Here is a 26,832-nt window from a genome sequence, read left to right on the forward strand (position 1 = left end):
ACGCCGAAAGTTCCGAGCTCAGAGAGTTCATTCCCCTCTAGTTTGCCTTCCAAATTGCCATCGTAAACCACACCTTCTCTCGATTCAATCACACACAAAAAGCATACTTAAGCGATATTCTGGTGGTGAGACACATTCATTTATCGTGAGGACATCGACAAGACAACATCGTTGCCTAACGTGCTGGAGGAGGTGGACGGCGAAGGATCGACACATACACGCGCAGAACTCTTTCCGTTAGGATGCCATTCAGCATCGAGAAAGTTCCGGAAAGATCTAATCATTGCAGGAAAATAATCTGCCAGTTCCTTTGGGAATTTTCAAAATATATTCATGTGAAGGAGTTTAATTGAATGTTTTCTATCCATAAAATATCCATATAATACATTTGGGTTTGTGATTTGTCAGTCAAGTACAGTTAGCAGGTTAGCTTCTGAAGATTATTCTTCAGAACAAGGTTTTTCGTATCCTATATTGGATGCATAAAACCTTGTGCCTCCAACGTAACGCTCTCGTTTTCGAAGTCTCCCAAATATTCATTTATTCATTCATTCAGAATGGATTTAGATTCAACTTCAAACAAATGATCTCTAAATCAACGATAGTCCTACGTCACCCTTGCGGTTATACCATAGATATAACCCACTTCCTGTTTTTTCTTTTTCCTTTCCAATCGTGCTTCATTCTATTTCGCTGCTGCTCTGGTTGCCCGTTTTGGTCGGTACGATTTGAGGAGCACAAAATGGACCAATCAAAAATGGGCACATAGTGCATTTGGACAATGCTTGATATTTAACAAATATTTAATTATTTATCTCAAGAAAAATGAAATGTTATTCGTTATGATAGATGCGTAGATATATTTCCTATCAATTGATGCAAAAACCTTTGCGATCTATTGAGAAATCCTCGAGTTATAAGCGTTCCAAATCTTGCATTTTTTCCTACTTGTTCAGTGCCTAGATTTCCATTTCACCCCCTATATCTTCCGGTTAGACGTAGTCCTACGTCAAAAAATTTGGTGCATTTCGGAAGATTCGTAAATCGTACCACAAACGACAGTTTTTTTTATTTTCGGGCGGTAGTTGAAATACGATGCAATAACTATTTTTTTTACATCCAAATACTATTTTCTACAGCATGACAATACTTGGGAATGCAATACATAGTGCCATTAGCTCTTTTTATTCACACAAAATCTTTTTTTCTGAAAATCCATATATGTTTGCCAGCTCAGTTACAAGTTTTTATCAATTATGATTGCTTCCTCGGACAAGCCACCTTTAAATAGCAGATTTTTTTCCCGTTTCTTACACTCTTCCATATTTCAGTACACTTGATGATGGCCTTTGGTATATGTCATAATGTTTGATCTGGTTGGAAAATTCTCACTCCTTGGCGGATGGTTCGGTAAAAAGCCAGTTGAACTAGTTGCTTGGTGATGTCGACACATCGATAAATGCATAGGAATGTGAGCTGACATTGCTGGGGAAAAAAAAATCAAAAAACAGAAATGGTAGGATGGCTCTAGTAGAAAAAATTGCTGATGCTATTTAGTGTCGTTATGGCGATAGCCATCACAATTTGCTCTATCTCTAAGTGGCATTACATTTATTAGAGGAATTTTGCATTCTCAATGTAGTTTCCAATGTAGTCATGCAACTATACATCCGATTGACAAACTGTATGCGTTGTTTTTTTCGATGAATTATATCAAGGATACAAAAGTGTAAAAGACATAAAACGATTGTTTATTAAATTTCAATTTCTCACCAGCAAAAAATATTAGAACAGGAAATTGCTACCACTTCGTAACGGGGCGTGGGCAGTTATTTTGCTTCGTTGAATTGATTACGTGTTTGAATCCAGTTTCTTCGATAGTACTGGACAGTTATAATTAATCTCGATTTTAAAATACATTTCGGTATACCTCTAATGAGAAACAGATTTCATGTGCAAACCAAAACCTCTTTCTGAAAGAATGCTATCGCTTGATAATTTATTATAGCTTTATATTGTTTGGAGTTGTATATTTGTTGAAAAGAATCATAGAAGTAGGCCAATTGCACATAGGTTTTTAATAAAAGGTATAAATTAAATTATCTTGGTTTGTCCGATTTAGGGTGTTTTCATGTAAATGCAAATTGATTTTTCTTCATGAAAATCACATATAATCAATACGAGTTTGAGTTTGTTGAAAAGTCTCTAGTTGCTAATACCACTATAAAGCGTTGAAATAATTCAATTTTTTATGTTTTTTTAACGATTTTCCTCAAAGAGAAATTATGATCATGGTTTGTCCAGCTCTGATAATGGTTTGTCCAAAAAATGATCATGGTTTTAGAAATCACCATTTTTGAATGAAAATATTTGAATTTTCAAGTAGATGTTGCATTTATTATTGTTTCAGTTTACTGTCATCATATTAATCCATTCATAATTTAGGCTTCCTTCAGAATATTGTAGAATATTGAATGTTGCCACTCAACACAGAGAAACTTTATTTCTGCTATGCGCGAAGGACACAATAAACAAACTGCAGCGCGCCAAGCGGTTGCCCTAAAAATCATGTGGACAAAACAACATTAGTGAATCGAACAATTCATGATCAGGATTGAGGACATCTAAATGTGATAATTATATGGTTTAGCTATATAAATCTGATACAAATGGTGTGCAAGCATGATGTTTACAACTTTTGTAAGTGTTATAACCCAGAAAAGGTCTGAATACGTGCTAAACAATCATCTGGTGATTTATTAAAAGTTAGCTCAAATGAGGGGCGCGTTGACACCAATAGAAGTAGAAGAACTCGGGGCCAAATTTCTGCATTATTCGAGAATTTATCAAGCAAACAAAATCAAATTTGGCATGTGGAGTTTTAGGATGCAATAAATGTTCCTATGGTGGTTAGATACTCCTCCCCCTCCCTAAGAGGGGACTGCCATACAAATGAAACACAAATTTCTGCGTTACTCGAAAACAGATCAAGCAAACGGAACCAAATTTGGTATGTGGAGGTTTTAGGGGGCAAGAAACATTTCTGCGGTGGTTCAACACTCCAGCCACCTCTCTTAAGGGGGGCTTCCATAGAAATGAAACACAAATGTCTTCATAACTCGAGAACTAATCAAGCAAATCGAACCAAATTTGGCATATGGAGGTTTTGGGGAGCAATAAATGTTTTTATGGTGGTTTGACGCTCCTTTCCCTTCTCTAAAGATGGGAGGAGGGGGCTGAACAACTCGAGAACTATTTAAACTAATGGAATCAAACGTGGTATATAGAGGTTTTAAGGATCGATAAATGTTTCTATGGCAGTTTGACACTCCTCTCACCTCTCTAAAGGGGGTCTCCCATACAAAAGAAACATAAGTTTCTACATAACTCGAGAACTGATCAAGCTAATTGAGCCATATTTGGCATGTGGATGTTTTAGGGGGCACTACATGTTTCTATGGTGAATGGACACTACTCCTCCCTCTCTAAGGGGGACTGCCATACAAATGAAGCATGCATTTCTGCATAACTCAAGAACTAATCAAGCAAACGGAACCAAATTTAGCATGTGGAGGTTTTAGGGAGCAAGAAACATTTCTCAGGTGGTTCAACACTCCTCCCACCTCTCTAAGGGGGGTGGGGGCGTAGGCTGCCATACAAATGAAACACAAATTTCTGCATAACTCAACTAATCAAGCAAATGGAACCAAATTTGACATATGGAGGTTTGAGGGAGTAATAAATGTTTTTATGATGGTTTGACACTCCTTTCCCCTCTCTAAAGAGGGAAGGAGGGTGCTGTTTTTTATGTTTTTATGGTGGTTTGACGCTTCTTTCCCTTCTCTAAAGATGGGAGGAGGGGGCTGAACAACTCGAGAACTATTGAAACTAATGGAATCAAACGTGGTATATAGAGGTTTTAAGGATCGATAAATGTTTCTATGGCAGTTTGACACTCCTCTCACCTCTCTAAAGGGGGGCTCCCATACAAAAGAAACATAAGTTTCTACATAACTCGAGAACTGATCAAGCTAATTGAGCCATATTTGGCATGTGGATGTTTTAGGGGGCACTACATGTTTCTATGGTGAATGGACACTACTCCTCCCTCTCTAAGGGGGACTGCCATACAAATGAAGCATGCATTTCTGCATAACTCAAGAACTAATCAAGCAAACGGAACCAAATTTAGCATGTGGAGGTTTTAGGGAGCAAGAAACATTTCTCAGGTGGTTCAACACTCCTCCCACCTCTCTAAGGGGGGGGGGGCGTTGGCTGCCATACAAATGAAACACAAATTTCTGCATAACTCAACTAATCAAGCAAATGGAACCAAATTTGACATATGGAGGTTTGAGGGAGTAATAAATGTTTTTATGATGGTTTGACACTCCTTTCCCCTCTCTAAAGAGGGAAGGAGGGTGCTGAACAACTCGAGAACTAATCAAACTAATGGAATCAAACGTGGCACATAGGTTTTAAGGATTGATAAACGTTTCTATGGTAGTTCGACACTAGTCTCACCTATCTAAAGGGGGGCTCCCATACAAATGAAGCATAAATTTCTGCATAACTCGAGAAGTAATCCAGCAAATTGAGCCATATTTGGCATTTAGAGGTTTTAGAAAGGAACGCAACGTTTCTATGGTGAATCGACACTACTCCTCCCTCTCTAAGGGGAGCTGCCATACAGATGAAACATACATTTCTGCATAACTCAAGAACTAATCAAACGCAAACGGAACCAAATTTGGCATGTGGAGGTTTTAGCGAGCAAGAAACATTTCTAAGGTAGTTCAACACTCCTCTCTTCTCTCTAAGGGGAGGCTACCATAAAAATGAAACCCAAATTTCTGCATAACTCGAAAACTAATCAATCAAATGGAGCCAAATTTAGCATGTGAAATGTTTCTATGATGGTATGACATCCCTCCCTTCTCTAAAATGGGGCGTAAAAATAGTACACATATTTCAACCAAACATATTCCAACCAAACATTACAATTCAAAAATGAAAGCTCTGAAGGAAAATGGGAAAATTCGGAAAATTAAATTCGCATATGCTCTACAATTACATAGTGACAAGCGTTGTTAGTTCATTTGATGTTTGTGCTAACGAAATTGATTTTTGTTCGAGAGTAGAAATGAATTTTAATGTAATAAAACGCACTCATATATCTTCTTCTATCTATATAAATAAATCTGGATCACCAAATGTGTTGATAAGAGCAAAACTCGAGAAAGGAACTGTCCGATTCAGGGCTGTTTTTATTCTATCATATTTGCTGTATCAAACATTTATTCCATGTTAAGGATAAACATGTTATTTGCAAGTGGTTGAAATATCTTGAACGAGAATTGTGTCTGAAAATAATATGTTATTATAATGACGAGTTTTTTATATTTTATAGTGAAAGGTAATTTTAAAGGGTAGATTAGAAGATCAATCAATGAACAGTTCTTGGATTGGACCCATGAACGTGCGCTTAGTAAGAAAACGTGAATGTGATAACGAAAACTAAATTTTGGGCGGAACTAAGTTTGCCGGTTCAGCTAGTATTCTATGAAACTACTGTAATTCATGAAAAAGGCAATTTTATCTATAGGTTTTGATACGTTCGAATTACTGATTTGACACAGGTGTGCCGCATTAGAGCATTTAAAAAAGTGGACAAACCATGATTATTTTTTCGACTGGACAAATCAAAATCATTTACCTTATATCAAAAGTCGCAAATGAACAGTTTGAGGATCTTTCGGTGTTCGAAAATGCATATTCGGTTATACGCAAATATCGTTTCATAATAGCAGCTGAATTTTTGTGTGTTTTGTGTTATTGATAGTTCGCTTACCGTATCCTCTATGATGTGACTTGACACTGTCTGTATTGGCGAACAAGGACGATTTTTCTGTATCTGCAACATTAAATATGTAAATTTCTATAGATGAAATTAAATATTGACAATACCGTTCCGCACAATTCGATTGTGATCAGGGGAGCTTGAACAAGAGTATCTGGAATTGACTGCTCCTCTACGTATTAAAATATCCGGCTTTATCTGAACGAATGGACACCACCGGAAAACTTGCTTGAAGCCACGTCGGAACCTAAAAAGCAAATAACACATTTTACATGTGATACGGAAAGAGATTGATTACATTTAAAACTACGCGACGCTAATAACGAAAAACAGGAAACGGGTTATATCTGTGGTACAACCGCAAGGTTGACGTAGGATTATCGTTGATTTAGTGATCACTTGTTTGAAGCTGAATATGAATCCATTCTGGATGAATGAATAGATGAATATTTGGGGGAATTATAAAACGAGAGCGTTACGTTAATGCGAGAGCGTGGTTAATGCTAACTCGATAACCACCAAACGAAAAGTGTTGCGAGCGTGTATGTGTGTGTGGCGGCTGCTCCGATGCAAAAAAAGGGACCAATTTTCGATGCTGGTACTCTCTTGGTCGCCTTTTCAGTGGCATCACTCTCCTCCCGATGGATTCCCTTCTGGCCTAAGGTGCACAAACAGGCTCTTGAATGGTAACCTTTCCATTTCGACTAATAACCTTGAAAATTCGTGTTGGAATACTTTTACCAAATTCTCCTGAACGGATTTCTCGATATTTTTCCATTTTTCCGAAATTGCGACCTTGAGTTCTTCAATCGTGGTGTACCGTTTCTCTCAGTGTAGATTCTGCGTAGAAGGATCCCCCCTAAGATTTTCAACAGGAAAGCGAGCCGGCCAGTCCTAAAAATTAGGATTTTGGGCCTTGCTTAATCCATTGCTTAATTTACTTGCTGGTATAAATAGAAGCATTGTTTTGCTGGAATGTGAATTTTTTGTAACGATATCCACGCAAAAAACGGTAGGATAAAGGATTCCAGAACATGTGTGTAATCCTTGAATGATGTGAAAGCTATTTTGAGCTTTCCGGTTGCGCAGAATCCCGCCCAAATCATGCACGAGTCTCCACCAAAATTCCTTGTTGAAAAATATTGTTCATTTTTCCGTAAATCACACCAGTACCCATTAAAACCATCAGGACCATCCAAATTGAACTTGTTTTCGTCAGTGAGGATAACCTATACATTGAAGAACTCTTCGTTATGGTATATAGCAAAATGTATTCTTTTGGAAACATTTTTTGTCAAAACATACCATGTCCCACTGTCGGTTCATGTGAGCTTTGGAAAAACTCAGACGTCTTCTGAGGTGAGATGGTGTAAGATGAGGAGTTTTAACCTTTTAAGCCCTCTTTATGTGAGGATTTTTTACCAAAATTTTATAAATTGTCACTCGAGCAATATTGCTTTATTTGCACATGCGATTGTGAGGTATTCGAACACGTTCTAGTTATTTCCCGCTTATCCCGGTCAGAGAGCTTCGATTTATGTGGAGCGCTCTTCTCCTTACCGTATCCTTGAGGATTCGTCAAATAATTGAGCACTACTTGATTGGATCGTCCAATCCGACGAGAAGTTTCTCTGATATCAACATTTTCTTGATGAAATGCATCGATTTGTCTCTCTTCTCTCTTCGTGAGGACTTTTCCCTTCGACATTTTCTGGTCTTATAGAATCTTATAGAATCTCGAAAATTCGAAAACATTCGTTTACAATGACACAATGCAACAAGATCATCACTTGGTCTTATAGAAGTTGGACAGAGTGTATAAGAATAGATCTGTTAATTATACTGTGCGTCAGTTATTTTACACCCGGGATAAGGCTAATCTTGTAGGTCTAGTCGCGTAAAACATTAAAATATATAGGTTATGTTTCCTTAACTCTCCAAAAATTTTAATTGTGCAAATCATGTTTTTATTCGTTCTTAACGTACTAATCAGTTGACAAATCGGTCGTTTTGATACGATTATTTACATCTGGTATGTTATATATCGTTCCCGGAATAAATCGCCCCAGAAAACAACTGCAACAGTAACAATTGCTCTGAAAAAAAATGTAGCAGACTAGAAATATTGTGGCGCGGAAAAAATACCATTTTAATAGGATAAATGATCTTGGTTTGTCCGATTTAGAGTGTTTTTACGCAACTAGTAAATACAAATCGATCTTTCTTTATGAAAATCACATATAATCGATACAAGTTTGGGTTTGTTGAAAAGCTTCAAGTCTCTAGTTGCTAATTCTACCATAAGGCATTGGAATTATTCAAATTTATATATTTTTTTAACGATTTTCCTCAAAGAGAAATTATGATCATGGTTAGTCCACACCTGATCATGGTTTGTACAAAAAATGATCATGGTTTGTCCGGTTCTAGAAATCACTATTTTTAAATGAAAAAATTCGAATTTTGAAGCAGGTGTTGCATTTATCATTGTTGAAGTTTACTGTCATCATATTAATCCATTCATAATTTAGGCTTCCTTCAGAATATTGCCTTTTCTATGGCATTTTAAAAGTGTTCAACTCAACACACTCAAAACAGACAAACTTTATTTCTGCTATGTGCGAAGGACACCATAAACAAACTGCAGCGCACCAAGCGGTCGCCATAGAAATCATGTGGACAAATCAACATAAGTGAATTGGACAACTCATGATCAGAATTGAGGCCATCGAAATGCGTTAATTGAATGGTTTAGGCAAGTAAATCTGATACGAACGGTGTGCAAGCATGATGTTTACAATATTTGAAAGTGTTATAATCCAGAAAAGTTCTGAATACGTACCAAGTAATCATCTGGTGATTGATTAAAAGTTGAGGGGCGCATTGACACCAATAGAAGGTGGATTTTAAAATCCTTTAAAACATGTGAATCCGTAAAAATATACTATTAAACAACTGTAAATCAGTAAAAAGACTATTTTATTCATATGTTCTGAAACATCCGGGTACCTGATTTGACAAAGGTATGCTGAATTAGAGCATTCAACAAAGTGGACAAACCATGATCATATTTTCGACTGGACAAACCAAAATCATTCACCTTACGACGGTCTGTGATACTGTTTCAGCGGATTACCCGGATTGTCCGACGCGAAGGCTTTCTTAACGGCACTAATGGCCTCTGGGCCTAAAAACGTGAATGCCACTTGATTATACGAACAATTTTTTCCTTTCGCTGGTGCAATTGAACCGGATTGTTCAATTGCATACACGTGATTATGGGAACTACCGCCCAAAATGAACTGTGATCCGTCTCGCTCTCCTTTTCACTAAGGACGGGCTGAGAAACCTGGGCACAAGTTTCACTAAGTTCGGAACTATAAAACAACCGGCGGACTTCGACCTCAATGGACTAGAGGAATTTATCGGATTGAAAAACGGAAGATGGATTTTATTTACCGTCTGTATTCTTCGGAATTCTGACTTAGACTATATTTATAACTCTCGGCCATATGCATTCTACATGGCTGAGTTTTAGATCGTTTTCATTTTGGTAACGTAACGTAGGTAACAGATAGCATTAGCTATTCAAGAAATTCACTTTAGACAAATTCAATTTCAAGAGAAATTCATTTTCATTTTAGAACAATATACTAATCATTCCGGCCACCTTAAAATAGTCACGTATTTTAATTACTATACGGACACTGCTGCGTACGAATCGATGAACTGACTGCGGTCCAAGATATTGGGTGATTGATGGGCTGCTCATTGCGAGTTCGGTTACCATCATAGGGACCGGCTGGATTCTCAACGTCGTTCACGTTTGATGGCATTGGAAGAAGTGAAAGTTTGACGACAGGACGGACAACATTGTCTGCAGATGCCGTCTTCAAGGTGACGACTCTAACGATACCATCATGAGCGGGATGAATCTTCGTTATGCGACCCAACATCCACTGGGCTGGGGGAAGGTTGTCGTCCTTAATGATGACTAGTCGGCCCACTCGGATGTCAACGGGAGGTTTGATGCCTTTTGATGAACGGGCTTGCAGCTGCTGTAAATACTCGGTGCTCCAGCGCTTCCAAATTGCCTGGAGTCGTTTTTGCATCAGCTGCCAACGGTTGAGCTTGTTGTCTGGTAATTGCTTGTAGTCGGCTTCTGGAATCGATTGCAGGTTCGAACCGACCAGGAAATGACCCGGTGTAAGAGCCTCTAGATCCGTTGGGTCATTGGACATCTCAGTTATGGGCCGTGAGTTGAGGCACATTTCGACCTGGGCGAGCAGGGTCAGCATTTCTTCGTGGGTGACGGTTGTATTACCCACTTCCTTCAGAAGATGACTCTTTGCCGATTTCACCGCCGCCTCCCACAGACCACCAAAGTGAGGTGCGCGCGGTGGAATGAATTTCCACCTGATTTCTGCATTAGCGCACCAGTCGAAAATGAGTTTTCGGCTGCTGTCGTCCGTTTTAAGCATTTTAAAGAGATGATGCAGCTCGTTGGCGGCTCCTTTAAAGTTTGTAGCATTGTCTGAATGAACTTCACAGACCTTGCCACGCCGTGCTATGAACCGCTTCAGAGCAGCCAGGAATGCTGCTGTGGAGAGATCGCTGACGAGCTCCAGATGTACGGCCCGCGTTGAGAAGCACACGAATAAAGCGATGTATGCTTTGACTGGTCCTGCTCTACGGTGTGGACCACGTAAGAGGATCGGGCCGCAATAGTCGACACCGGAGACTGAAAATGGCCGCGACGGTGTCACTCTGGAGTTAGGTAAATCTGCTGTTGCTTGCTGGATCAATACCGGTTTTCTACGGAAGCAGGTATGGCACTGGTGGTACACTTGACGCAATAAATCTCTGCCTCGTAGAATCCAGAACTTCTGTCTGATGGTGGTCGTCATCAGCTGCGGTCCGGCGTGCATTAGAGTTCGGTGGTAGTGATCAGCAAGCAGGTGTGCCAGTCGGTGTTTACTTGAGATGATGATTGGATGCTTCATTCCTTCGGGAGAGTTGGAGTATTGAATACGACCACCAACCTTGATGAGGCCGTCCTTGGAGAGCATTGGATTGAAGAATTTCATAGGTGATGTTTTGTCAACTGGTCGTCCATTGCGTAGTGCTTTCAGCTCCGTCGGAAACGTTTCACGCTGGGATAGTTGACACAGAACATGTTCAGCGTCTTGAAGATCGGATGCAGTGAGATGTGTGTGTGGCTCACATGGTGTCTTCGAGGATGCCGCACAAGCCCCATCAGGATGTTTCTTGGCAGCTGTTGCGTGCAGTACACCCATGTACCGCAGGAAGTATGCCACGGCCTTCCGTAGCTTAGTATACGACGAGAAACAGTTGAACAACCAATCGCACAGTTGATCCGTGGGAGATATGAGTGCCGCCAGGCACACTTTACATTCTTCGACGACAGCCTTGGAGGATGCCACGGAATCGACGAGTTGGCTTGGCCAATGTTTCTTGGTCTGCTTGAGCCAAGCAGGCCCGGTCCACCATCGCTCTTGGTGAAGAAGTTCGGCTGGAGTGAGGCCACGGGATATATCATCGGCCGGATTGTCCTTTCCTGGCACGTGGTACCATGGATGACCAACTGTCGCAATTTGAATTTTGGACACTCGGTTGCCCACAAAAGTTTTCCATCTGTTGGGTGATGCTTTCAGCCATTGAAGCACGGTCATGGAGTCTACCCAGAAGAAAACAGGAAAGTTAGATTTAAGCGAGGCAATTACCTTCAGGAACAGGTCTGTAGAGAGAACTGCAGCACAGAGTTCCAAGCGGGCAATGGAATGGCGTGACCCTTGATTTTGCTGCAAGCAGGTGGACGACAACGTTCTGGCGTTGATCTTCGGAACGCATGTACACGCATGTACCGTATGCCCTTTCGGAGGCGTCTGAGAAGAAGTGCAATTCGAAGCTGGTAGCACCGGCCACCGAAACGAATCGGGGGATGCGAACATCGCTCACCAAGTTCAATTGGTAATGAAATGCTTTCCATTCATCTTGGATCCTTGTCGGAAGTGGATCGTCCCAAGCGTAGGAATTCCCATCGTTGTTCTTCAATGCCCACAAGCGCTGCATAAACTGCTTGGCTGTTGAAATTACCGGACCGGCAAGGCCCAATGGATCGTAGATCTTGGCAATGTACGACAGTACATTCCGTCGGGTGAGTTCGACTGCAGGAGGTGTAAGTTGGATCCGAAACCGCAAAGTATCGGAATGCGGTTCCCATATAAGTCCGAGTGTAGACACCGACTGCTCGTCGGCGAATTCGTAAACCGGCTGAATTGCCAATTCCTCCGATGGTATTTCGGCTAGGACTGCCGAACTGTTGGAGGCCCATTTCCTCAACGGAAACCCGGCGTTGAGCAACATAGCACTGAGCTGTCGACGGAGTTCTACGGCTTCTTCGGGTGTAGATGCACCGCTGATGAGGTCGTCCACGTAAAAGTCTTCGAGGACGGCCTTTTTGGCCATCGGAAAGTTCTCGCCTTCATCTGTAGCGAGCTGTACGAGAGTACGTGTGGAGAGAAACGGCGCAGAAGAGGTACCGTAGGTAACGGTCTGAAGCTCGTACGTGGAGATTGGATCCGTTGGCTTCTGTCGAAAAAGTATTCTGAGGAGTGGTTGATCGTTGCGACAAACTGCAATCTGACGTAACATTTTTTCAATGTCCGCCACAAGACCGATTGGTTTTGTCCGGAAACGCAATTTAATTGACTGAAGATCCTCTTGAACGATTGGCCCGACAAGCAGAAGATCATTGAGGGAACTACCAGACGACGTACGGCAGGACGCATCAAATACGACCCGTACTTTCGTGGTTGTACTACTGGCTTTGAATACGGGGTGGTGTGGCAAATAGTAGTGGTAAATGGAGTTGTCCACCGGATCCTCGAGCCGTCGCATATGGCCTAGCCGTGAATATTCTTCCAAGAACTCATGGTAGGCTTCCTTTACGGATGCATCACGTTCAAGTTTTCGCTCCAAGCATAGTAGACGTCTTTCGGCGATTGCACGGGATTCACCGAGTTGAATGTAAGGGTCCTGTGATTTGGGAAGAGACACTACATATCTCCCGTCGGATTTTCTAGTCGTAGTACCCTGATATAGCTCCTCGCAGGCGATCTCCTTAGCAGAATAGATTCGGTCGGACTGCAAGGATTCGAGCTCCCAGAACCGTTCCAAAAGAGATTCCAGATTTCGAGTGGTGGCGATGTGGCAGACCGGAGTAGTTGGTGGAGTTGTGCCGTAGCATCGACCGATTACAGCCCACCCGAAGACAGTCTCGAATAGTACTGGACATCCTTTCCCGAGGATTATTCTACCACTCATAATGTATTCGTGGAATTGTTCGATTCCGAGTAACAGGTCGATAGGACTCGACACGTTGAATGCAGGGTCAGCTAATGGGAAGTTTGACGGGATTTTCCACATGGATATGTCGTTTTTGCATCAGCTGCCAACGGTTGAGCTTGTTGTCTGGTAATTGCTTGTAGTCGGCTTCTGGAATCGATTGCAGGTTCGAACCGACCAGGAAATGACCCGGTGTAAGAGCCTCTAGATCCGTTGGGTCATTGGACATCTCAGTTATGGGCCGTGAGTTGAGGCACATTTCGACCTGGGCGAGCAGGGTCAGCATTTCTTCGTGGGTGACGGTTGTATTACCCACTTCCTTCAGAAGATGACTCTTTGCCGATTTCACCGCCGCCTCCCACAGACCACCAAAGTGAGGTGCGCGCGGTGGAATGAATTTCCACCTGATTTCTGCATTAGCGCACCAGTCGAAAATGAGTTTTCGGCTGCTGTCGTCCGTTTTAAGCATTTTAAAGAGATGATGCAGCTCGTTGGCGGCTCCTTTAAAGTTTGTAGCATTGTCTGAATGAACTTCACAGACCTTGCCACGCCGTGCTATGAACCGCTTCAGAGCAGCCAGGAATGCTGCTGTGGAGAGATCGCTGACGAGCTCCAGATGTACGGCCCGCGTTGAGAAGCACACGAATAAAGCGATGTATGCTTTGACTGGTCCTGCTCTACGGTGTGGACCACGTAAGAGGATCGGGCCGCAATAGTCGACACCGGAGACTGAAAATGGCCGCGACGGTGTCACTCTGGAGTTAGGTAAATCTGCTGTTGCTTGCGTAGGTTGGATTCGGTAAAACCAGGAACTCTAACTTGCTGGAAAACTCGTTGTTCTTGGAGTGGATAGTGGAGATGACAGACTGGGTAACCGTCACTGTTGTTTCACCGATGCCAGCGATGGGAACACGTACTCGATCTGACTGTAGACACAAACGACGAGCCAGCTTCTTTGAGATGAAGTTCGACTGCGAACCAGAGTCGATTAATGCTCGAGCAGAATGTTGTCTTCCAAATCGATCCTCGATCCACAGCGAAACACTGGACAGGAAAACAGTTGATGGGGAACTGCTATGAGCAGGAACGCTTACTTCGGGAACCAAAATACCCGATCCGTGGGAATTCGCTTGTTGTGTCGGGTACTGGGGTGTTGACTGTGCTGCAGGGTCGCTCGAGGATTTGTGCAACAGCGTATGGTGGCGTTCGTGACAATGACGACAGGTGTACTTGGAGTCGCATCTCCGTGCGATATGCGACGATTTGAAGCAGTTCCAACAAAGTCGCTTCTGGGAAATTAGTTCGCGGCGCTGCTCAACGGTCATTCTTTGAAAGGCTGAACACTGAAACAATAGATGCTTCTCCGGGCATGCAATGCAGGATGGTGGACTTGGACGCGAACTTGCGGTAGCGGAGTTGGCAACCGCCTTCGTAGTGGGGAGCTTCTTGCTGAAGGAATGGGGACCGGCCACCTTGGCTGGTGCTGCTTGAGAACGATGTTGGATCTCTGTTGACACTGTTTGCAGAATCCGAATTCGCTGGTAGAGAAACTCGATACATGCTTCGTACCCAACATTATCCGACTTTGCTGCATACTCCTCCCAGGCTCTGAGGGTAGCAGGGTCCATTTTATAGGACAACATACAAATCAGTGGAGTGTCCCACGTTTCCACCAACTCACCAAGCTTCGCCAGTGCCTTCACATGGCGTTGAAAATCGTTTACATGATGATGAAGATCCTGTGCAGATTCTTTCCGGATTGGAGCGAGATCGTGTAGTGTACGATACAACTGTTTTGTTAAAAACCGCTTGTTATCATAGCGCTTTAGGAGGGCTTCCCAGGTGATGACATAATTGGCTGCCACTATATCCACCGTCTCGTAAGGCGTACGTGCCTCACCCTCTAAAGACTGGAGCAGGAACTGCAGCTTCGCTACCAGTGGAATGTCCTTGACGTCATGTACCATCGATTTGAAGGTGTCACGAAATCCCAGCCACCGTGAATAGTCGCCGTCAAACTTCGGCAGATCTATTTTTGGCAACCGTAGGTGGAAGCTAGTAGGTTGAGCTGGAGCTGCATCGTGTACATTGATGGTTGAGTTCAGGTCCAGCAATCGCCTGTTCATCAACCATCCCTTGGTTGCACAGTATCTACTCTGGAACTGGTGGCGTTCCTGGAGATGCTTCACTAACGGGGCGTCTCCATTGTCCATCCTTTCAATTTCGGATTGAACCTTCAAGCAGTCCCGGAAAGCCTGGTCGAGTATCTCCAGCCACACTGGTACTTGTGGGAAATCTCGTTCTTCCTCGTAATTATCCATGAAGGCTTCCACTGTCTCGAGTGTTGAAAGTAATGACCGTCGAACAGTTAATTTGTCTTTCAACTTTTTATCCTTCACTTTCATGGTGGCCATCTCACGACGGTGGCGTTATTCGAACGACCACAACAACGAAAATAGATTCACAAACGCGACGGAACGTGGGTGGGACGGTACGTAAAACTTCTTCCCGTATAGTCTTTTTCTTCGACTCTTTCCCGACGAGGATGTGTCGGTCACCAAGGAATTTCGAAAAAACACTGCACAGTTACCGAATTGCTAAACACGGTGCACTACTTGCCCGAGCAAAGGATATAAAGCGTCCTTTCAATTGCGATCGATCGATCGAACAACGTATCGATCCAACAATGCTAGCGTAGCTTGGCTTGAGTTAAATCGCGAGAAACAATAGATATTGTTCACCTTCACAAAGGGTCAAAGTCATTACTTAGTGTTCGACACTGAACAATTGCAATCTTCTTTGCTAATTGTCTCGAACAACGGATGCACTAACAATGCCTATTGGTTTCACACATCGAGTGCAAAATGGCAGATTCCACACCGAACCTTTGTTCTTGACAAACGTGGCCACAATCACTTTTTGGTCCCCGGAATGTCCTTCGCATCCGGCTCGAAGGACCAATGTTTCAGCGGATTACCCGGATTGTCCGACGCGAAGGCTTTCTTAACGGCACTAATGGCCTCTGGGCCTAAAAACGTGAATGCCACTTGATTATACGAACAATTTTTTCCTTTCGCTGGTGCAATTGAACCGGATTGTTCAATTGCATACACGTGATTATGGGAACTACCGCCCAAAACGAACTGTGATCCGTCTCGCTCTCCTTTTCACTAAGGACGGGCTGAGAAACCTGGGCACAAGTTTCACTAAGTTCGGAACTATAAAACAACCGGCGGACTTCGACCTCAATGGACTAGAGGAATTTATCGGATTGAAAAACGGAAGATGGATTTTATTTACCGTCTGTATTCTTCGGAATTCTGACTTAGACTATATTTATAACTCTCGGCCATATGCATTCTACATGGCTGAGTTTTAGATCGTTTTCATTTTGGTAACGTAACGTAGGTAACAGATAGCATTAGCTGTTCAAGAAATTCACTTTAGACAAATTCAATTTCAAGAGAAATTCATTTTCATTTTAGAACAATATACTAATCAGATACCGTGCGCGATTATACGAGTTATGATTTTGCGCGCTAAATTTCCAAACCAAAACACCTATACAGTAATGCTTTTGAAAGCAGACACTTTGCAATACATTCAATATCATACCACAGCCATAACATTTTATGCATGTTGAGTCAATGCGATTGATTAATAACTACAGTGAACATTCACTAACTGGGCGAAAAGGGAAGACCAGTTATCGACATTCACGTTTTAACTGGTCCGGCATATTAAACGTCAAATAAAATCGAGGAGAACAATCGATTGTTTGATTCGCGTTGATCATGAAATTGGATGAACAAAAGGATTCCAATGGAAGTTTCGCATTGAGTGCGACAACAGGTATGAAATATAATTTGAGGAAATTGTTTTTCTGTAATTTAACCAATGTTTTCGAATTATTTTCATGCGAAAATAATGTAAATTTTCATGACATTTCAAATTACATTCGAATGCCCCTCACAGCAAATCTTCCATTCGAATATGGCGTCGATTGTTTACGAAATTCTGTTTTTTAACTGGTCCAAGGACCAATTAACGTTCGCCCAGTTAAACAGCAGACCAGTTAAACCAGGCCAGTTAGCGAACGATTACTGTATTGAATGATTATGCAAAGTGTCCGGATCAAAATGCGTCCAGATTCAAAAGCATTACTGTAATTATGGAAAATTCTCATGTGGGCTCCCATTCCAATCATAAAATCTACGAAACTGAAATGAGAACAATGAAGTTTGACTTCTCGTACACCAACTCTTCAGATCGTGATGCAATAGTTTTGAATTGCAATGAACGATATATTTCAAAACCAAAATTAACCAGGAAAACGTAATGCACCAGACAAACGTGTGCTGTCCGACGCACGCTAAAGCTTGGTCGGACCTTGCCAAAAGTTTCGAAAAACGAAAACTAAAAAAATAATTTATAATTGAAATTACGCTTTCTTCTGTGAGTCATTTATATGATTGTTTTTCACAATATTTATAGCCTACTACCCACTCAGCGTAAATAAGAGATTATTTCGAAAATGTTCAAATTCCGACGTAAAAACGTTTTTGATGTTCTAATACAACAATGATTCTTCTAGATAAGACATAAAAGAATCATTCTATAAAATATGTATCCTTGTAGTAGTTCTGTATAATACTCAGTAGGAGTTTTTTTCTGAGACGTTAAAATTTAAATTTTATGAATTTTTAAATAATAACTTTTTGTAGTACAGTTAAGTGTTATGTATTGGAAGCAGTGAAAATATGTCCCCTACCAAACGGTTCACAGCTTCAAAAAATATTCGAATAATTTATCAATATATTACTAGTAGTAACTTTCTACGTTTTTGACCTAATCTCACCGACGTTACTAATTTAATAAAATCAGATAAAAATTATTAAAGTTATGCAGAATTCAGAACAAATGATAAAGAAAATACAATTCGAACAATTCCCATAGGAAACTGACCGATATGGCTGAAAATGTGTGTTCTTCCAAGAGAGTAGCATCTCTAAATATAACCTCGATACGCGCCAGTAGTGCAATCTCTCTGACATATTCTCTGACAGAGCACGGACTTTTCAAACGACCGTCGTATATAAGTACTTCTTGCTGTAGATTCAATTTATTTACTTGTGGCTACTCATTGAATCACCCAATGAGTTAGATTGTAGACTATTTACCAGGCATGCTATTTCAGAAAACTAGCGAATTGGTTGGATAATTGCAAGGAAACTACGATGGTCATTCGGAAACACTTATATTGTGAAGAGATATTGGAATAAAATACAATGTGATAGAAGCACTACTGTAAGAAAATACGGTTCTCCACGATGATATATAGCCCGCAATCAATGATACAAAGTAGGTTTCAACAGAGCGAATTCCATGGTGTTCTATCGGATACTTCTCAGTCGAGTAAAGAAAGAACCAAATACATTTTGACTTTTCACACTAGTGCACTTCGAACGTTACTTCCTTCAGTACAAATTATTCTATTTTTTAATCATCAATTCTATTATTAATTGTTCCAAAATGGTAATGCTATGAGTCATGAACGAATAGAAAAATAATGAAAGAACACAGAACAAATGGTAGTCTTATCTGTTTATGTGTGGTTTTACAACATATGAAATTTTTTTCTTAAGTTTCATGCCTATCAGTAATTGCGGTTTTCCAATCATATATAATCGGGATGATGTTCTTGAATATAGCATTGTTGAGTTTGATCAAAAAAGCTTCTTCTGAAAATCCTGTCCTCAAATCCGAAAGAATTAGTGCCAGTGCACTATTTTCAAAGTTGAGATTGCGAATCTGTTGTTGGAATGTGGATATAATAGTTGATGAGGTCCGAACTTCCAAATAGCTCAGTCGTCCATTTCATCGGCTTTCGGGGAACTACTCCCGCATCTTGACTTTTCAGCAGTTGCAGACGGTTGAGGTTCATTAGTCGGTTTTCCAACCTTCACTATACTTTCCCAGACGTTAACAATGAAGCTCTGATTTTTTAAATTATTAATAAGCTTACAATTTCACAATTTCAATTTCACGTTGAGCTCAGCTAGGGGCCGACGGTAAGCTTTGTGCTGACTGACTGGAACTGACAGTTACAAAATTAAAAATTTAAATTATGATAAAATAATAAATTTGGATTATGAATTTATGAATTTATGAATTTATGAATTTATGAATCTATGAATTTATGAATTTATGAATTTATGAATTTATGAATTTATGAATTTATGAATTTATGAATTTATGAATTTATGAATTTATGAATTTATGAATTTATGAATTTATGAATTTATGAATTTATGAATTTATGAATTTATGAATTTATGAATTTATGAATTTATGAATTTATGAATTTATGAATTTATGAATTTATGAATTTATGAATTTATGAATTTATGAATTTATGAATTTATGAATTTATGAATTTATGAATTTATGAATTTATGAATTTATGAATTTATGAATTTATGAATTTATGAATTTATGAATTTATGAATTTATGAATTTATGAATTTATGAATTTATGAATTTATGAATTTATGAATTTATTAATTTATGAATTTATGAATTTATGAATTTATGAATTTATGAATTTATGAATTTATGAATTTATGAATTTATGAATTTATGAATTTATGAATTTATGAATTTATGAATTTATGAATTTATGAATTTATGAATTTATGAATTTATGAATTTATGAATTTATGAATTTATGAATTTATGAATTTATGAATTTATGAATTTATGAATTTATGAATTTATGAATTTATGAATTTATGAATTTATAAATTTATGAATTTATGAATTTATGAATTTATGAATTTATGAATTTATGAATTTATGAATTTATGAATTTATGAATTTATGAATTTATGAATTTATGAATTTATGAATTTATGAATTTATGAATTTATGAATTTATGAATTTATGAATTTATGAATTTATGAATTTATGAATTTATGAATTTATGAATTTATGAATTTATGAATTTATGAATTTATGAATTTATGAATTTATGAATTTATGAATTTATGAATTTATGAATTTATGAATTTATGAATTTATGAATTTATGAATATATGAATTTATGAATTTATGAATTTATGTGACGGGAACTATTGTCACCCCTGTTCGCCACAACAGCGACAACATGCTCCAATCGCTGTTCAATTATAACTGAGTAGATTTCCGAGCGGCGCTCGCTTATATACCGATTGGTGATTTCAATAGCCTGTTTTGAAAGCAATTTAAGGCTATTGAAACAAGTTTTTCCATCACAAAGTAACAAGTTTATAACCGTAGACATTTTATCTTTCGTTTATCGTAAGTGTTTATCATACCATTTCGTTCAGTTGTTTAGGAGCTATTTACGCTCGAAATCTCGTTCGCCGGCGTAACGCTTTATTTTCGAAACTTTGAATTTACACCCCAGTATAGAAATGAAAGACGTAGTCCTACGTCAAAACAAAAATGCGACTGTTGGCAACGGTACCGTCGAGCTGGCCACCCTGTCTCTACCGGTTCCACCGCTTGAACGATAAACTGTCAGCTGCGATGTTGTGATGAATTGGGGCTATAGAAAAGAAATGTATACACAAAACAAGAGAAAACATATCTCATGTGCGGTGAAATAGTTTTGTAAATTTATTTAAATCAATTTGAAAATTACGTGAAATTGGATTTAAAGCTTATTATCTAGTTCTAGATCTACTTACGAACTAGAAAAGGTAAAATTACTTAAACCAATAGCTTAATCTATAGCTTAATTTTACTACTGAACCTACACACTACTTAGGATCTAAATCTAACCTGAAGTTCGACGGTAAATTGAAAGGCCAACCTATTGAGGGGCCACTGAAAATGTTAGCAAATGAAATTATAAAGCTAAACTAAAACTAATGCTTAACTAACTTGCAGTTTGAAACAGTTAAATAAATACTCGTTACAAAAATCAGTGCGTTGCCTTTCATTGCTGTCGCAACAAATTTCAAAATTTTCAAGATGAGCAACCCATCAATTCCCGGACCAAAGGTTGGATGTGCTGGATGCACCAGACCAGAAGATGCGGAAAATATGGTCCAATGTGACGCATGCGATACTTGGTGGCACTTCAGCTGTGCTGGAGTCGCCGATTCGATCGACGATCGTGCATGGATATGCATTCGATGTAAACCTCACTCCCGTGCATCGTCGAGAGCCAGTGTCGCTAGTCGGTCATCATCGCACTTAACGGATAGCATGGCCAGATTGCGGGAACGCCAGGAGTTGGAGAAACAACGAGCGGAGATTGGACTGGAAAAGAAGTTCTTGAAGGAGCAAAAGGAACTACTGGAAGTTTCGATTGCCGCTGAGGAAGAGAAAAGGAGCCGAGTGAGTCGAGTGAGTCGAGCGGACAGCATCGGAAGAGTGAACGATTGGATTGAAAATAGCGCGAATCCACAATCTAGCGCGGCAGGCGGAAATCAAATGCCAGCAGCTTCGGAGATCCAGCAGCATAATTTTCAATCCACTGATTTGAATTCCGATGCGACAGTAGGAGGTATTGCCGAGGAATTTCCCTTAGCTGCGCCGTCCGACGTTAACATCCCTCACCATAGTTCCCCTCTTCGAGATCGAACCATCCCAACATTCGACACTACCGAAGACCTAAGCCACCTACTAGTACCTACGATTGAAGATAACGTGGATCGTTGAGAGACTATGAATCTGGTCCGTGACTTGCGAGCCAGATTGGAGCAGTGTTTAGCGCAGTCGGAACCAACCGTCCCTCAGATGACTCACTTACTCACTTGGAATTGTGCCGGATGGCAATGGAAGCGATGCATTCAACCGTACATCGTTTGTCAATAATGCCTCCAACAGCAGGACTGACTACCGAAGGTACAACTGGCGAAGACGGACTGCCGCGACAGAGCGCAAAATCACTTGGTGTGCCGTCTCCTAGCGTATTACCTCCTAACCCTAAACCTAACGTATCACCTGGTAAGTGTCATGCCTCTGAAAATCAAACCGATCAAGCGAAAGAAAGCAATATCTCTCAATCAATACTATGTCCAACTATGCAAACTCCTTGAAACGAGCAGCAGCGTTTAGCCCACGCGCACTCAAATATAATAAAGAATAATACTATCTTGCAAAAATAGACTAGTCAATGTACACCTTCCTCCCTCTTATCAACTCAATTGCCCACCATACCAGAGTCGTCAGAAAAGCAGCTTGTAATGCAGCAGCCTAGGATGCAACCATCAATGACTCCGCCTTCGGTTCAGTCTTCAGTGATGCAGCCATCAGTGCAGCAACCTACGCTACCATCGTTAGCGCAGCAATCTTCCACTCAGTCGTTAGTACCTCCACTTCAGCAAATTTCTCTGCAGAATCCTCAAATGCAGTGTCTCCGGGTGCAATTTCCGTCGATGCCGCAGAATTCAACGCAGCATCAGTCGTCTCAGTATCTACCGGTAATGCAGGTTCCAAGGCAGCCTGCTCCGGTGCAGACGATTCCAGCGCAGCAGCTTCCGGTACAATCCACTCCGTGGCAACCTTATCAGGTACAGCGATCTCCAGTGCAGTATCCACATGTGCAGCAACCACCAGCGCAGTATCCACAGGTGCCTTGTCATCCGATGATGCAGTATTCAGTTCAGGATTTACCTATGCGACAATCCCATATACAGCAACCTCCGATGCAGCAGCATCCACTGTACTATCTCCCTATACAGCAGCCCCCAGCGCAGTACCCGCAAACGCAGCAGTCGACGATCCAGCCTGAAGCACAATTTGCACCGATGCAGCAGTCAACGTATCAGTCTCCTTTACAGCCGCTTCAAGCGCAAACTCCACCGACGCAGCAGCTTCTGATGCAGCAGCCTTCGACTAATAATCCTCCGAGCTCTTGGGAAGAACCACCACCAGATTGGAACCAGGACGAGGGAGAGTCGATACCTACTCCACGACAACTTACATCACGTCAATCTTTGGCGCGCGATCTTCCGACATTCTCAGGCGATCCAGCCGAATGGCCGATATTTATCTCCAATTTTGAGTATACGACGACGACATGCGGTTACACTCACGGGGAGAACATGGTTCGGCTCCAAAGATGCCTGAGAGGCCGTGCACTGGAGAGCGTTCGAAGTCGTCTTGTATTTCCGGCAGCAGTACCGCAGGTGATAGAGACTCTACGCATGAGATATGGGCGACCAGAGTTGCTTATCAACGCTTTGCTGCAGAAAGTTAGAGCTATGCCCGCCCCTCGAGGAGATAAGCTGGAGGCTCTTATCGAATACGGGATGGTCATTCAAGAGCTGTGCGATCATATTGAAGCAGCTAACGAGAGAGCGCATTTGGCGAATCCTACCCTACTACAGGAACTCGTCGGAAAGTTGCCTGCGGATCAGAAATTAATGTGGGCCGGCTACAAGCGAGGACGTGCTGTAGTTGATTTGAAAACCTTCAGTGACTATATGACTGGGGTAATGCAAGACGCTTCAAGCGTAGTGCTGTATGAATCGGACCCACGAAAGAACACCGCAAGAGAGAAATCGAAAGTGTACGTCAATTCACATAAGGCCGACGAGACAGCCACTACAACGACAACCCAGCTTAAGACCAGTAGGTGTTTATATTGCAAGAAAGAAGGTCACAAGCTTCGCGAGTGCCAAGCGTTTAGAGCGCTCTCAATCGATGATCGATGGCGACGGGTTAGGGCACTAACCTTGTGCCAAATTTGTCTGTATGGACACGGCAGAAGAGCATGCCGTATTAGCAGCAAGTGCAACGTAAACGGTTGTCAGTTCAAACACCATCCATTGCTGCACGAGAAAGCAACGACACCAGTAACGCAATTAGCGAATATCAATACCCATCGGCCCCAGGATTCCGGTGTTTTGTTCCGGATCTTACCCGTGACGTTGTACGGGAAGTCGGGCCAGGTCAACACCTTCGCTTTTTTGGACGAGGGGTCATCATTAACCCTGGTCGAGGGCGGTCTGGTAGCGCAGCTTGGCATAGCAGGAGACTCGCAACCACTTTGTCTGAGGTGGACCGGGAATACGTCAAGAGTAGAGAAGAATTCAAAGACGGTGACGATTACTGTTTCGGAATTGGAACCACAGCGTCGTTACCAATTAGTGAATGCCCGCACGGTACAGAATTTGGACTTACCGATGCAATCCTTCGATGTAGAGAGGGCAACAAAGAGGTTTGCTCACCTGAGGCAGTTGTCGATTCAAAGCTACCATAACGCTAGACCAGCAATTCTGATCGGGTTAGACAACCTGAAGCTGGCAGTGCCGTTGAAGACGAGAGAGGGAGATGGATCCGGACCAATCGCTGTCAAAACGCGATTAGGATGGTGTGTTTACGGACGTCAAGGTTCACAGGTCAACGAAGGATTCAGCTTCCATATCTGCGGCTGCAACAGGGACGACGAGCTACACGAAGCTGTTAAACAGTTCTTTGCTGTGGAGGAGAGTGGAGTAAGGCAGCTTGGGGACTGTCTCAGCGCGGAAGAACAGCAAGCTCAAGTAATGCTGGAAAAAACGACGAAGCGTATCAGCCGACACTACGAAACAGGTTTACTGTGGACGGAAGAAGAAATAGAGTTACCTGACAGCTACGGTATGGCATTGCAAAGGCATCAGTGTCTACAACGGATGGACCGCAACCCAGCTCTACGTGAGAATATCAGTCGTCAAATAAAAGAGTACGTAGAAAAGGGTTATGCACATAGAGCGACGCCGGCCGAATTGGAGAGTGCGAACCCCAGTAAAGTTTGGTTTTTACCATTGGGAGCAGTTACGAACCCAAACAAACCTGGAAAGGTGCGGCTCATCTGGGATGCAGCGGCGAAGGTCTCCGGTGTATCACTGAACAGTGTACTGCTGAAAGGACCGGACCAGCTTACCCTCTTACCCGCTGTACTTTTCCGCTTTCGTCTGTACTATATTGCTGTTAGTGCAGACATAGAACAAATGTAGCACCAATTGGGTATAATACAGGATGACAAAAACTCATTACGCTTTCTGTGGAGCGATACTGCGGATGGGTCGGTCCAAATCTACCTGATGGACGTTGCGACGTTCGGTGCTACGTGCTCACCTGCTTCGGCGTAGTACGTCAAAAACGTGAATGCCCAGGAACACATCAAGCAATACCCAAGAGCTGTCGAATTACTAACATAGTCTAAGCAAACATTGTCAAAATATTGAACTCCCGGCCCCGTTAGGCTGACGCCATATGAGCCTTAATAAAATATATATTTTGGATAAAAAAAAAGAGCTGTCGAAGGAATTTTAAAGAGCCACTATGTCGACGATTACCTCGACAGTTTTGGCACCGAAACGCAAGCGGTGAAGGTTTCGGCAGAAGTATGGCTGATTCATCACAACGGAGGATTCCATCTACGAAACTGGAGATCAAACAGTGGAAGGATCCTAACGGAACTCGGAGAACCAGCGGTAATAGACAGCAAGAACCTTAACCTAGATTGCGGCGAACAGGTCTGACGTATTGAGCTTCTCCACCCGTATGAGCGATGAAGTTACGAACCTTCTGCACAATGACACCCGGCCGACAAAACGTCAAGTATTGTGGTGCGTAATGTCGTTGTTCGATCCCCTGAGATTACTTGCGCCATTTATAATCCATGAAAAGGTGCTTATCCAAGAATTGTGGCGAGCTGGAACGCAGTGGGATGAAACAGTAAGCGATGAAGTGTTCGAAAACTGGAACCGCTGGACAAGGATGATAGAGTTCATTTCAACATTGAGAATACCCAGATGTTATTTTCCCCGAGCCACAGAAGACACGTATGAGGATGCTCAGCTTCACGTATTTGTCGATGCAAGTGAGATTGCTTATTCGTGTGAAGTTTATATCCGAACGACCGTAGGCGACTGTGTGTTAGTTTCCGGAAAATCGAAGGTAGCTCCGCTAAAACCGATGTCCATCCCGAGGCTCGAGCTGCAAGCATGCGTTCTTGGGGCGCGTCTTTTTAAATTCGTGCAAGACAATCATCCGGTCGTGTTCTCCAAGAGATTCCTTTGGACAGACTCTTCGACAGCAAGATCTTGGATACGGTCGGACTCGCGACGCTACAAACCCTTCGTAGCTCATCGGGTAAGCGAGATATTGGAGATCACGGATGTCAGCGAATGGCGGTGGGTACCGTCCAAACTTAACCCTGCAGATGAAGCTACCAAGTGGGGCCGAGGACCTTATTTCCACCCAGATAGCCAATGGTTCAACGGGCCGGATTTCCTGCGACTTCCCGAGGAGAAATGGCCGCAAATGACTGGAACAGTGGAGGTGACAACCGAAGATGCTAGACCATCGGTGTTGTTTCATTTCGCGATGGAACCAGTGCTGGATTTCGAACGATTTTCGACCTGGAAGAGGATGTTACGCACTACGGCTTACGTTCTACGTTTCTTCTTCAACATCTCTAAACCGGAACAGAAGCGGTGCGGATTCCTTACACAAGCTGAACTGCTCGACGCTGAACGGACGATAATGAAGCTGGTCCAACGAGAAAGCTATCCAGACGAAACGACGGTTCTTGAACAGAGAGATTTTCAACAAAACGGTC

General features: G+C 41.8%; 1 protein-coding gene across 6 annotated transcripts in view; it reads right to left on the reverse strand.

Annotated features, from left to right (window-relative positions):
- Window positions 1-1,079: 1,079 nt before the first annotated feature.
- LOC129779506 (tachykinin-like peptides receptor 99D) overlaps window positions 1,080-26,832 on the reverse strand; it is a 214,628-nt gene continuing 188,875 nt past the window's right edge. For all 6 annotated transcript variants that reach the window (XM_055787042.1, XM_055787026.1, XM_055787051.1 and 3 more), the window contains 3 exons: window positions 5,968-6,107; window positions 5,852-5,914; window positions 1,080-1,485 (listed from right to left, as the gene is read on the reverse strand). In XM_055787042.1, the coding sequence (XP_055643017.1) occupies window positions 1,328-1,485; window positions 5,852-5,914; window positions 5,968-6,107 (361 nt within the window). In that variant the 3' untranslated portion in view covers window positions 1,080-1,327. The remainder of the gene's footprint in view (window positions 1,486-5,851; window positions 5,915-5,967; window positions 6,108-26,832) is intronic.

This window comes from Toxorhynchites rutilus, chromosome 1, assembly GCF_029784135.1.
Source record: "Toxorhynchites rutilus septentrionalis strain SRP chromosome 1, ASM2978413v1, whole genome shotgun sequence".
NCBI lineage: Eukaryota > Metazoa > Arthropoda > Insecta > Diptera > Culicidae > Toxorhynchites > Toxorhynchites rutilus.